Source organism: Rattus rattus, chromosome 3 (assembly GCF_011064425.1).
Source record: "Rattus rattus isolate New Zealand chromosome 3, Rrattus_CSIRO_v1, whole genome shotgun sequence".
Taxonomy (NCBI): Eukaryota; Metazoa; Chordata; class Mammalia; order Rodentia; family Muridae; genus Rattus; species Rattus rattus.
The window spans coordinates 72,487,609-72,500,667 of record NC_046156.1 but is presented as its reverse complement, the minus strand read 5'-3'; the positions used below and the strand labels follow the sequence as shown (position 1 = coordinate 72,500,667).

General features: G+C 44.2%; 1 protein-coding gene across 1 annotated transcript in view; it reads left to right on the top strand.

Moving 5' to 3' along the window:
• The first annotated feature begins 277 nt into the window (after nucleotides 1-277).
• The window catches only part of Pdgfc (platelet derived growth factor C), a 180,294-nt gene continuing 167,512 nt past the window's right edge, over nucleotides 278-13,059 (top strand). Inside the window, exon 1 of the mRNA XM_032898198.1 lies at nucleotides 278-1,179. Within this exon, the coding sequence (XP_032754089.1) occupies nucleotides 1,062-1,179 (118 nt within the window). The 5' untranslated portion in view covers nucleotides 278-1,061. The remainder of the gene's footprint in view (nucleotides 1,180-13,059) is intronic.

Sequence of the window (13,059 nt, the reverse complement as noted above, 5' to 3'; positions counted from 1 at the left end):
CACCCTTGAACAGCCCGCAGGCTCCTTATTTGGGGTTAGGGGCGCCTAGGGGAAAGGAAGTCGGGGGCCGCCTGGCCGCATTCCTCGCCGCAGTGTGGGCTCCGTCTGCCGCGAGGCCCGCAGTACCCCCTGTCTGCGTCAGCACCTGTTGTCCCGCCAGCTGGCGGCCCGCGCCCCTGGGCGCCCCCACGCCCGCCCGACCGCCCGCCCGCCCGCGCGCCGCCCGCTGGGGGAAAGTGGAGACAGGGAGGGGACAAGCGCGGTCCTCCTGGCCAGCCAGGCCTTCCCTGCGCAACCAGTGCTTAGCGGCCACTGCTCCACAGCCCTGCGCCCTGCCCTGCCTTAGGGCAGGCATCTGAGCGAGCGCTCGGAACTCCGAGCGGCCCAGGCTCTCCCGACTTCCTGCAGCGCTTCGTCAGTACCCGAGGGAACTTCGGTGGCCGCCGACTGCAGCAAGGAGGCGGCTACGCGGTGGATCTGGGCCAGCTCCGAGTCGCCCCCGCGGCCTCCCTGCCCGCCCGGGACCCGCGCGGCACTCGCAGGGCACGGTCCCCTCCCCCCAGGTGGGGGTGGGGCGCCGCCGGCTGCCCCGATCCTCAGCTTTGTCATTGATCCCAAGGTGCTCGCCTCGCTGCCGACCTGGCTTCCAGTCTGGCTCGGCGGGATCCCGAGTCCTCGCCTGTGTCCTGTCCCCCAAACTGACAGGTGCTCCCAGCTAGTCGCCACGACTCATCGCCGCTCCTCCGCGTCCCCACCCCCTCTTTCCTCCCTCGCCTCCCCCCACCCCCCGCACTTCGGCACAGCTCAGGATTTGTTTAAACCTTGGGAAACTGGTTCAGGTCCAGGTTTTGCTTTGATCCTTTTCAAAAACTGGAGACACAGAAGAGGGCTCTAGGAAAAACTTTTGGATGGGATTATGTGGAAACTACCCTGCGATTCTCCGCTGCCAGAGCCGGCCAGGCGCTTCCACCGCAGCGCAGCCTTTCCCCGGCTGGGTTGAGCCTTGGAGTCGTCGCTTCCCCAGTGCCCGCCGTGAGTGAGCCCTCGCCCCAGTCAGCCAAATGCTCCTCCTCGGCCTCCTCCTGCTGACATCTGCCCTGGCCGGCCAGAGAACCGGGACTCAGGCTGAGTCCAACCTGAGCAGCAAGTTGCAGCTCTCCAGCGACAAGGAGCAGAACGGTGAGTCTCGCCCCCTCCTCCCACTTCCCGCGTCTCTCTGTGCGTTCCGATTGGCATTGTGCGGTGGCATGTGGGATCCTCCAGCCCTGGAGCTGATGGTTGCGTCTTTGGCGCTGCAGATGGGAGTCTCGTGAGTCCGCCTGCACTTTTGGGGAGTTGGGGGGGGGATTTCAGGAGTTTGCAACTTCAGAAGCTCACTGAGCAGCGGGAGCGGGAGTGCCCCCGCAACCTCAGATTAGAGAGGACGCGTGGGCTATGGGAAGGATTGGAAAAGTCAGCTGTGACCACACTGCTAGGTGGCATATGGCCGGAGTTACAAGTAAAAGAACTGCTATTAAGAAGAAATCCCAAAATGAATGAGTCGTGGCAAGTTTGAATTTACACAGGTATGGGGAGGGGGTGGTGGTTTAAGAATGGAGAGTTCAGGAAAGGTATCAGACTCCTTAATTGAAACACTGTATATGGGAAGGCAGGCGCCAATAAAGAATTAGGTGAGAAATACAGAGGTCAAGAGGCCACTTGGACATTTTCAAAGGAATTGGTTATGGTTTTTCTCTTGCATTTTTTTTTAAAAGCGTGCCTTTGTGCCCCGAAGCCCTCACCTTTTGGTGGTGTATTTTTTGTATGTGTTCATGAATGACTATTTTGTATGTGTTGGAAGCGATTTAATCCTGCATAGGAAATGAGAATTACTTTCAGCTTTCAAGTGTACCTGAAATGTTTAGAAAACTTTCAAATGCAAGTTCCCCTGGGCTGGGATTGCAAAGAGCTGGAGAAAAGCTTCTTTCATAAGTCCAGGGAAGCTCCGGGTGTGTAATTTGCTTAGCCTCTGAACCCCATATGATTCACATCATTCAATTTCTAAACTCTTTTGCTCTTGATCTACCCATTATAAAGCCATTCTTGAGACTCTTTTGTAAATAGAAATTTTATACCGCACATGAAACCACAATGTTAATGTAGGCTGTCTAAAACTGGAATATTAAATACCCTGTTTACAAGCGGAGGTTCTTGCTGCTATTTAAAAAAGAAATGTACATGTTTTTCTACTTTGTCATCTGTTTACAATGCAACTTCGCCAGCCAGGTAAGATGCCTGCAAGAGACATTTGGAAAATGAGGATGGAGTTCGAGCATTGCTTGACACACAGTGACGTTTTCTATATATAGGGGGTGCTTCAAGGCTTCACATCTGGATTTCAACTCTACGACGTACTCATCTTAACATGCATATGCACTCTTCATCATCCCTACTCTTTGCTGAGTCAGGATATAGCATGACCTTTATTGTTATGCTTGCTCCTTACCCCTGGCTAATGTGATGGCATGTGGCACCTTAAGGTTCTTGAACTACTGATCAAAGGGCAGCCTAGTGATCTATCTATAATCATAGGGCCTGCAGAGACCTGAGAGATCAAAGGAGCCACCACACCAGCTATACCCAGGCAGGAAGCAAATCCAACCAACCTTTGTCCTTTCTAATACAAAATAAACGTCTAGTTTAAAATATTGCTTCTTACTGGATCTCCATAGCAACATAGCTTCAACTTATCCCTGCACAGTGCTCCTTTCTATTTCTGGTCCCTCATCTCCTATTGCTGGGCCCTAGCATACCCCATACTCCTTGCTACATTTGCATCGTTTTGCTTTTTTCCTTGCAGCCCTTTCTTCTGATCCGCATGCTACCACCACTTTGCAGTGAGCGCCAGAGCTTTGAGCTGGCTGCAGCTAGCTACTGGGTAGCTTCACATCCTCAGAAGACGGGAGTTCAGTAAGCCAGGCCACACACATTCTGGTGCCATCTGATGCTGGGCCATTCTCATTCCTAAGATGCATGATGCTAAAAATAGCCTAGTCGTTTCCTAATCTGTGGGCAGAGGATCTGGCTATGTTTAGCTCTTTGGAGGGTTGGCAGCAGGAAGTAGAGAGCAGAGGAACTACTCACCTTAGAGTTTTCAGACTAAGAGAAGTAGGAGTAGCCAGCACTAGGGGGCAATGGAGAGCTGTCTTTCTGCACATGCTCAGGTTGACTTTTACACTTAGGGTTTCAGGGTTTGAGGATAACAGGTGGGCAGTGGAAGAAGAGCCCTCTGAAATGTGACCAGACTTCTTGGAATAACAACAGCTTCTTTTTCCTTTTCTTTGACTTCCCAAAGTGCCACTTCCTTACGTTGGTTGGTTTTTTTCTAGCCTCATACTGGATTGTGTTTGAGTTTTGAGGGCCCTGTTGCTCTTTGAGTTGATGACTGTCTGGTTCTGTAGGCATGAACCTTCTTAACAGTTAGTTCCCTTAGACAGTTCCAGGGGTCAGCTTGATGCATGTGAAGACCTTCCGAGGGCCAAACGCAAAGTGTCCAAAATGATCCTGTTTCATGATCATAAGAGGTTGGTTCTGTTTTCAAGGATCCCTTCTCTCCATGATGTCCATATTCTTAGGACTGATCAGTTTCCATGATAATGTGATGTCATAAGTAGAAACTGGGTGCTATGTGTGTTCCATAGCGGAGCGAGATATGCACACTTACTTAGAATGGAGCATATGCACATGACTCAGAATGAGGGATTAAGACCACTTACCCAGTGACTATTTACTTGATTATTGTTCGTTTGTTTCCCATTTTAACATGGTAGCTCTTGCTATTTGAATGTACCATACTTTTATCTTTTCTTCCCATTGTTAGTGATGGAACTCAGGCCTCACAAGAATTAGATAAGCACGATCCCAGTGAAACTCACCCCAGCTCTTCTTCATTCCTACTGTTAGTTCATACCCTGATGACTCCCATATGAAGCAAAGCCTTTTAAATGTTCCTCAAGGAAATGAATTGAAAAGTAACTTTTACCTACTTGGAGGACATCTGGCTGTTAAACACTAGGAGGAAATACTTATGTTGGCAAGCACTGGCCTTAGATAACAGCATCTACTATGAGGTGCTGAAGTTCTTCTACTGAGTTCCAATAGGAGGAATTACATAGATATCCAGAAGCAGCAAGAAGAAAGGCTCAGTTTGTACACCAGACATAGCAAATAGATACCAATCACAGTGCTATTGGTGGAGGGATGCTTCACTTGTTTTATGTAAGTGGTTTTAACTGACCCCTAATCTGCAGCTTCTTCTTGCTGTCCTCATTCTCCCTAACCACCTTGGGTTTTGACTAGAGTTTGTCTTTATTAGGGCCCACTTATCATCAACAGTTGCTGCATATGTTCTTTCCTAAAGGGGGATTTCGTGGTTCTGTGGACCACATCCCTTGGGGAGAATGGTCCACTAGAAATGCTTTTGAATGTTTGGTCCCTCTTTTAGTGCTAGCTCTTTACACTGCTGCCACATGCCTGCACTTAATCAAACAAAGCCCACATTTTAACCTTTAGATAGGAGCCTGGAAGCTCTTTTGTGAACAAACTGATCAGAGTCTTTAGAAAGATGCCCAACAGTACACAGGGTCCAACAGGGGGCTCTAAGGACTTTCCTGCCAGGCAGTCCTTAAGTTTTGAAGTGTGACCTTTGTAACATTTATTTTTGTTATTTATGAGCTTTAAGAAGAAACTTCCTCCTATGGTTCTGTTCTGTATGAGAGAGCTGAGGCAGCTGAATAAGTAAAGAACAATTATGTAATGATGAGTGGGGTTCTTTCCTTCCAATAGATGGATTGTGGAAGCCCTGTACCAACTGCTACAGTCTATGGAACCAGCCATACATTACATCAAGTTTAAAAGGTATTCAGAAAGTATAAAGGTCCAGTAGAAGCTTTGCAGATGGGCTTGGAATGTGTTAAGCCCCTTTCAACAGATGCTGGTATGGGAACTTAGCTTTCTCCATAGTTCTAGCTTGACTGAAACAGTCTGAGTGGCAAAGCTTTCTCAGCCAGCTAAGCCATGCCCTATGTCTTGTCTTATTCATATCTTGAAATCTCCTCACCTGTCTTACCCTCACTTCTACCTTTGTGCTTGCAACTTCTGTTGTGCTAAGATTGTTAGTTCTAGCGATAGAGTGCAATGTCTCTTATATAAAATTATGATAATCTGATGTATATTAATTTCTATAAAACACCCACCCACAAATCAAATATTTCCAAGACCACTAAAGTTGTCCCCATAGCGCTTTGTGTTGTGTTAGTCAAAATACCATGTCATAATTGAAGTTCTTTCATTAGATTATTCTCATTTCCATGTTTTCAGTCATTTACTTGAAACTGTTGTCTGTAGCCAATATCTCTGTATTCTTTGTGTAATTGCTTATTCACTTATTAAACAATCTGTGCTGTGTATTTATCTCCATACATGACTTCAACACTACCCTTTTCCTTCTCCCGTGAATCTGTCTAGAGGTTAATTTCCTGTTGATGTGCCCTAGTACTTATGCTATACTGTTAAAGTGGGGAAATGTTTGTAGTGAGTCTACTCTTCCACCAGCCATTCAATGCTGCCTGGCACAGTCCCAGGTCTGGGAAAAGCTCCTTCAACTCTGGGTTTCAGAGCTCTGGGTCAGTGTCTCTCTCATGCAAACAGTAAAGCTTTCTGACACTGTGCAACGTAGCAGAGATTGTAGGTAAACTAGAGTGAACAAGGGGTGTGGTTTCTTTCGGTTACTCCTCACCTTCTCGGCAACCTTTTGGCTTCTTGTTTCTGGAAGAGATATGGAGGCAGACACGGGCACTGCAGTGGCTTAAGTGTCTGTCTGTAGCTCTGAAAAATACTAACCACTATCCTTTGTGTAGCTGGCAACTTCCTGTTATGGATATTAGAAACAGCTTCTCCCACGACAGGTTTTGCTGACCCTTCAGTCAAAACTAACCAATCTTTCTGTCTTTTCAAATATAATAATATAATAGCTGCATAGAACTTTCCATGCTTTGAAATATTCCTCTTGTTTCTTGATTCTTTTTTCTTTTCTTTTCTCTCCTCTCCTTTTAATTGTTCTTATTTCTGAGTTTTCTGAGAACATGGCCTAGTCTGATTTGTTTCTGTAGGAGTTATATCCTTGGATCAGGGTGTGGAAAATCCTGTATTCTCACTAAATATCTGTGAAATGTTCTGTATATGAGGTGCCTTTTTATAGCAAGGCTGTGATATCTTCTACAGAGGCAAGTTCTTTTGAAAGATGCCTTCCATAGTGTTTAGTCCTTTCCATAGGAAGATAAACTTGGAAATGGTAGGACAGACCAGAATACTACTTGACGGTTGATGTTGTGAACCTCCCAAATCCCCAAGTGTGGTGTACCAACATTGGGCAGGTTTTCTAGATATGGTGTTGGGTTCTCTCTCACAAGTACAATTTGTTCATGTATATGTGTTGTGTTTGCTGAGGATGGGAGTTTAATGTGGACCAAGACTCCTGAGAATGGTAAGTAGATGAGAAGCCACCAAAACTGGAATGCTTTTTATTCTACCTTAAAATGCTAAAAATCTGCAAGCAGTACTATGCTGATGATGTCTGATCTGGGAAGATCCTAGGATCCACTGATAAGAAAACTGGGTGAGGCCTTACAGAGAAGACAGCCCCTGTAAAGGCATAAATGCTAATTTGATGACACAATTTTCCTTATATTAGAACCAGTTAGGCCAATGGCACTGTGCTGTCCGAATGAGATACATTTTAGAGCATGTTTCGTGTAGGAAAGCATTGTGTTTTGCATTGTTCAGTTCACAAGAACATTAAAGAAACAACTTCATAATGAGCACATTCAATTCATAGATCAGCATGTCTGGCCATTACATACTGTGGTAATTCTGCTGTGTAAACATGGGACAGTTTGGCAAATGATTAAAAATGCTGCTTTTAAAAATTCTTACCATTTAGTTTCAGAGTTTCACAGCAAGCAAGTAAACTGCTAGGTGGGTTTTTAGTATTTCAGTTTATAATTCAGTATATGTTCAATTTATAATAATTTAGCTTATAATATTCACTTCAGTAACTGACGGTAATGAATTGATTTTTGACATTAGCAAGCTTGGTTCTACAAGAGAATTGTATGTTTTTTATTATTTTTCTTTTTTTGGGGGGTGTCAATCTTTTGGTGAACTATTAAAAAGCACAGTGTGTTACTCTGTATAAAAAGATTTGGTTTATTAAAATGTTTGTTTTGAAATTACTAAATTTGAACACAAAGGCTCTGAAAACTGTAAGGATGAGATGTTGGACTGATAGTAACAAGGAAGCCAAGTCCTTAAATGTGGAATTTTTGTACATCCTAAATGTTTTCTACATTTATGCCTTTCCCATCATATCACCTTACGTGTCGGGCCTCACTGATGTTATTCTGGGCCATAGGAGGTGGTATTGCCTCTTTTTTGGAAAATGGTCTTGATTGTCACCCAGTTGTCATTCCCAAGCTGGCTTTAACTGCTTTCGCTTCTTTGAGTGTGTTCTGTGGTAATTCCTCTAGTTTCAAACACCGACGCTTTTGTACCTGGCTTCCTCCCTTTCCAATTGTAGTTGCGTCATTTCTTAGTCAAATGAGGTGTGCTCTGGAGCACTTCATGAAGAGTCCAGTCTCCCAACTCTGAAAGGCACACTACTGTGAGTTTAAGGTCATCAGTTTCCTTTATGTCCATTGTGCACTGATAAGCCTACAAGAGCCACCAGAAACGCACAGAACCCACGGTAGGGGGATGGGTCTTGGAGGCTCTGGATGAGTCTCTCATGTTGAGAGGGTTTATGACTTCTCAGGCGTGCCTGTCAGGGAACATATTTGTGTTCCATGTTTACAGAAAGTACACAGTCCATCTGCAAGCATCCCATGAGGTATTAAAGAAGTAGCTTAGTGGAGTTCCCACAGCCGGGGAAAGATTCTACTTAAATCTAACTCCAAGACAGGCCTTGGGGTCATGTGCCTTGTCTTTGTGAAACAGGTCTTGCATGTTTTATAAGGACATTGCTTTCCATCAGCAAATAAAATGAGCATGTGCTTTGTGCCTTCCCTGGCCCCATGTGCTGGGGTTCTGCTGGGTACCAGAAGAACTTGTTGCTCCTCCCCCTTCTCCTTCTCCCTCTTCCTTTTAAACATCTGGTCTTGCTTTGTAGTTCAAGCTGGTCTTGATCTCACTCTTGTAGCCCAGGCTGGTTTTTAAACTCCCTATCATCTTGCTTCACCTTTCTGAGTGCTAGGGTCATTATTGCCCTTAAAATCTGCCACAGAAGGTTGGCAGAACCAACCTTTACCTCCTGTGTTCTGTGTCAGTGATCATATAGGGATGAAGAGGACTGGAGATACTCAGTTTCTTCATCTGAATGACTAATTTGTCTGGATAGGAGGTTCAAGGAGAAATGTTCCTTTAAGGATAAGCTGAATTAATTTGAAATGAGTCTTGGGGATACAGGAAAACATACTACAGAAGGACAAGCTTGAGCAAAACAACAGAAGCAAGAACAGTCTAGACTCTAGAGCAAAGGCAGGAAGGGTGGGAAGTTGTCCTGAGCTCCTGTATTTGAAGTCCGACGCTCTTTTCAGTGTTTGCTTCCCACAGGACCGGCAGTCAACCCAGTGAAAGACAAAGTTGGTGTCATGTTTACAATTCAGCTGAAAATCAGTGTTTTTCATTATTTTCTAAACAGGCACGTAGGGACAGTCTACTTTGGTGTTCGTAGTTATTTGCTCATTGCCTCACGGTTGCTGCTCTCTCAGTAGTCAGGCATATTGCGAATCGGGTACATGAGCAAGCTGCATAATCTCCGTTCCAGCTCCCAAGCCCTACCCACTTCACACTCTTCTCTGTTGCCTCCTTTATGTCAACAAAGAGCTATTTTCACACTTCATTCATGAAATAGAAGGCCTGCAGAAGGCGGCTGAGGGAGGGTTCCAGAGGTTGACAAGAGGCGGCTTCTGTTACAGGCCGCCAGTATTGTGAAGTTGTTCCTTAAATATGGACCACAGCCTTAACACTTTTAAGGGAACAGGAATTCAAGTTTAGTAAAACATTAATCCTTCCGAGTTGTCCTTGCCAAATCAGTTCTCTGATGAGGTTCATTCTGGGCCCTGAATGTATAACAATGCTTACAACATCTTATGATGGTTGAGGACTAGAAAGGACTCAATTATGGTGGGTGTGTTGTGTTGGTGTGTTGCCACTATTTAAGGCTATACTGTTTGCACTCCAGGAAATCCTTGCTTCTGAGTGGATGCTATTTTAAACATTCCAGTGTTTGTAAGATGGAGGGAGGCCTCTGACTTAAGTATGTCCAGCTGTCCACTGCACCTGCCCTTGCATCACAAAACAGATGAGATGTCATCAACCACAGAAGCTAGACTTCCATGACACTTACACTGTTTCTGGCTGTTCTGTTCGGCTGGCTATTTATAAGGACATCTGTCTTTCACAGTTGTATCCTTTATCTTTTTCTCTCTAGCGAGGGATAAATCACAGCTTATAGCCCATACTGCCACACATGCTCATAGCTAGGGTGATTAGAAATGTAAATTGGGAGGCATTACAGTGCCATCATTTCCCTCTCTATGGCAGCAGAGGGTGTTTACAATCAGTGCATTGAGGGGGATTTGCTTGAGATGTGAGCAAGATGTGAACAGAGGAGATGAAAGAAAATCCTCATCTTTCTTCGGGGGAGGGTGCGAGACATCATTTTCCTCTACAGCCCCGGCTGACCTGGAACACGCTGGCTTGAAATGCCAACTTTCTTATCAGTGGGTGCTTTCTCACGGATTTTGGGAAACAGGGACAAATCAAAGCGTTTACTTCTGACTTGGGGCCAAGGTTCGCATTATTTAAGAACCTGGGAAGCACTGTAAGTCCACAGTAATGCTTGGTAAAAAATGTCCTGCTATTAGATCACTGGAGAATAAACTTAGCATGTGTCAGGCTCCTGTTTCCATTAATAACAGTAAAAAGTAGAGTCACTGATAAATCGATCTGAAGTCAGTAGAGTGATTTTTAGGTACTGTAAAAAGATTAAAATTTGATCCATTTGAATTGAAAACCATGGATCTATGCATCTACAGCCAAAGGGAGGTGACCTGGAGGTAGAGCGGAGTGTGTTGTTGTTGATGATGATGATGATGATGATGATGATGATGATGATGACGATGACGACAATGATCTAATTCAATTGGATGCAATAGTGTCTCAGTTAATAGTGTCATACAGTTCTCTGTGCTGTTGCTGACATTTCACCACCACATGAAGAGCCTCACAGTACGAAGACCACACGTCCTACGCAGCCCAGGCACGTTTTCATAACCTCTGATGCAATTTTCTATTCATTAGAGGTACAGAGGATGACTGCAGCAGAATCTGTGTTGGTCATTGTGGTCGAAATCGTCTTGACTAATTTGCAGGCATCTAAAAATAGCATAGCACTGCAGGTTGAGATCTGGCCAGGATATTGAGAGGCTAATCTAGAGACTTAATTGGTGACAGTAAGTCATTAAAGAATAACTTTCATTTCTGTTTTCTTGAGCATATCTGCAGACTTGAGGTTTAAAGGCATGATTAAGCACATGAAATAAGGAATTACATAATCTCTCTGCTTCTTAAAAGGAGTTTTTCTTTCCTGGTAGAAATTCATTTTTAATCTTACCGATAACTTTTAATAGGCATCAGTTGGGCACCCCATGAAGCTAACTGCTTTAAAATGACTTCCTTCTAGAGCCTTCATTTACATCTTAGGAAACCAATTAGCTTGTCTGGATTTCCCATTTCCCTCGCAGTTCTCTTCTGCAGCCTGCTCAGCATGGTTAGCCCAGCATAGCAAAACTCTTAGAGGTGTGGGCCTGCTGGAAGTCGTGCAAATGCCACACTTATCATTGGGGAAAAACATACATGGGGAAATGGGCCTTGTACACTATATCTGCCGACCATTTAAAACAGCATAAAGCACAGGAAATAACTTTTGGCATGTGGGAATGTGCAGCATTTTTCCAAACTACAAACACTGTTCTGCAAAGTTCCCCGGTAGTGGTGAATTATATGAGACCATGTCCATCTAAGCAAGGCTTGTTTAACTACCTTGTGGTTCTGGGGCTCATTCAAACACTCTCAAACCAAATAAAGGGAATGGATGTAATAACTTCTTTATAGAAAGTCCATAAAAAGCTAGAGGGCCATGTAAACAAATTGGGTCATTTACTAGATGTTTAAGTGATAGATCTGCAGTCCAAATTTAGGGCTGCATGTGATGTTTTATAGGGTCGCGCCTGTGTTCTACCTTGAGATTAAGGGGACAAACTTGGCTGTTTGTGTGCTTGTTTTTGTCTAGCACATGAAATGCCACTATTGCTAATTTTAGTATAGCTAGAAAACACCTAAGATTTGGTCCATGCATCTTGCCTATTATGTTTAAGAAGTTGAATTGGCCCACTTTTTGGTAACACAGGGTTCTATTAAAGGAAAGTATGATGATTGAAATTGAAATTTTCCTTTTGGGCTCAGACATGTCTAAACTAATTATAAAATAATTGTTCTGGCTCACAAGAGTAGACCTATAACAGTTATGTAAAATAGAAATCCAACAGCAGTTATGATTTATGGTCACTGTAATTCTGCTTGGCTTGAATTTAATTTCTTATGATCAAACTTATATGATACTGTTTTTTTTTTTCTTGGAGAACTGGAGCTTAGATCTGTTCCTGGTTGCCCCCCTCTCAGCAGATGATACTTTCTGCATTACAGTGTTTCTTTTCATTCTCCGACTGGTCCAGAACATGAGGCCTGGAAAGGTGGTGACATAAATCTTTCTCATTTTGGTAGATAGCAGAAGCCAAGCATCTTGGGGGGCATCAGAGTGAGCAAAAGATGTTCAGTAATTTCTATATCGATTCTATAGCATACCTTAATTCTCTGGCATCCGTAATTTCTGCTTGTTTTTTGTGACTTTGAGTGAAGTGATTATGTAAGTAAGCCATCATAAAAAACAAGGAAACAAACATATACAAACAATGAATTAATGAACTGTTTTAGCTTTTAACAACTGACAGCTTTATACCATACTGGCCACTCTTTTAAGTGTTGCAGTTAGAAGTTTGACAGATGAAATAAGTCTTCTAACCCCCAGGTTTACAGAAAACAACAGACAATGGTGGATACTACCATGTCTATGTTGTGTATAACCAACTCTTTCTTCCTTCCTTCCTTCCTTCCTTCCTTCCTTCTTTCCTCCTTCCTTCCTTTTTCTTTTTTCTTTTTTTTTTTTTTTTGGAGCTGGGGCCCGAACCCAGGCCCTTGCGCTTGCTTGCCAAGGTCTCTACCCCTGCGCTAAATCCCCCACCCGGCTTTGGGGATCCTTTCTTCTTTCCTTCTTTTCCTTCCCCCCTCTCCTCTCCTTCCTTCCTCCCTCCCTCCCCTCCTTCCCCTCCTTCCTCCCTCCCTCCCTTGGGATTTCCCTTCCTTCTTCCTTCCTTCCTTCCTTTCTTTTCTTTCTTTCATCTTCTCTTTTTTAATGATGGTCTTAAGTCTGAAAACAACAATGCCGTCTGTGGAGACAAACTTTCTGGATTGAGATGTCAATGACAGAGCAAGGCCAGGTCCTGCTCAAACTCTAAAGCCTGGTGGAAGACGAAAAGGTGAAATAGCCTTTGTTACTCAACTTTCCATCACTAAAATAGTTTTCTACATAACGATAAAGGATCCAGTTTTGTCTCATGGATTTAGGATTTTGCCTCATGGATTCTCACCAATGATTGGGCAGACTCACTTCTTTAAGGCATTGCTAGGGAGCAGTACATGATGGTGGAAGTGTATGTCTGCAAAGTAGAATAGAGGGAAATGCAGGTGCTTGTTTCCTGCTGTATCATTTAAGGGCATGACCTCGGTGATACAAAGACTAGACCCTGACAACTTACAGGTTCTAGCTCCATCTTCCAAAGTGCTATTCTGGGGACCCAGTCATAATTGTATGGGTCTTTGGTGGACTCTTATGATCCACATACC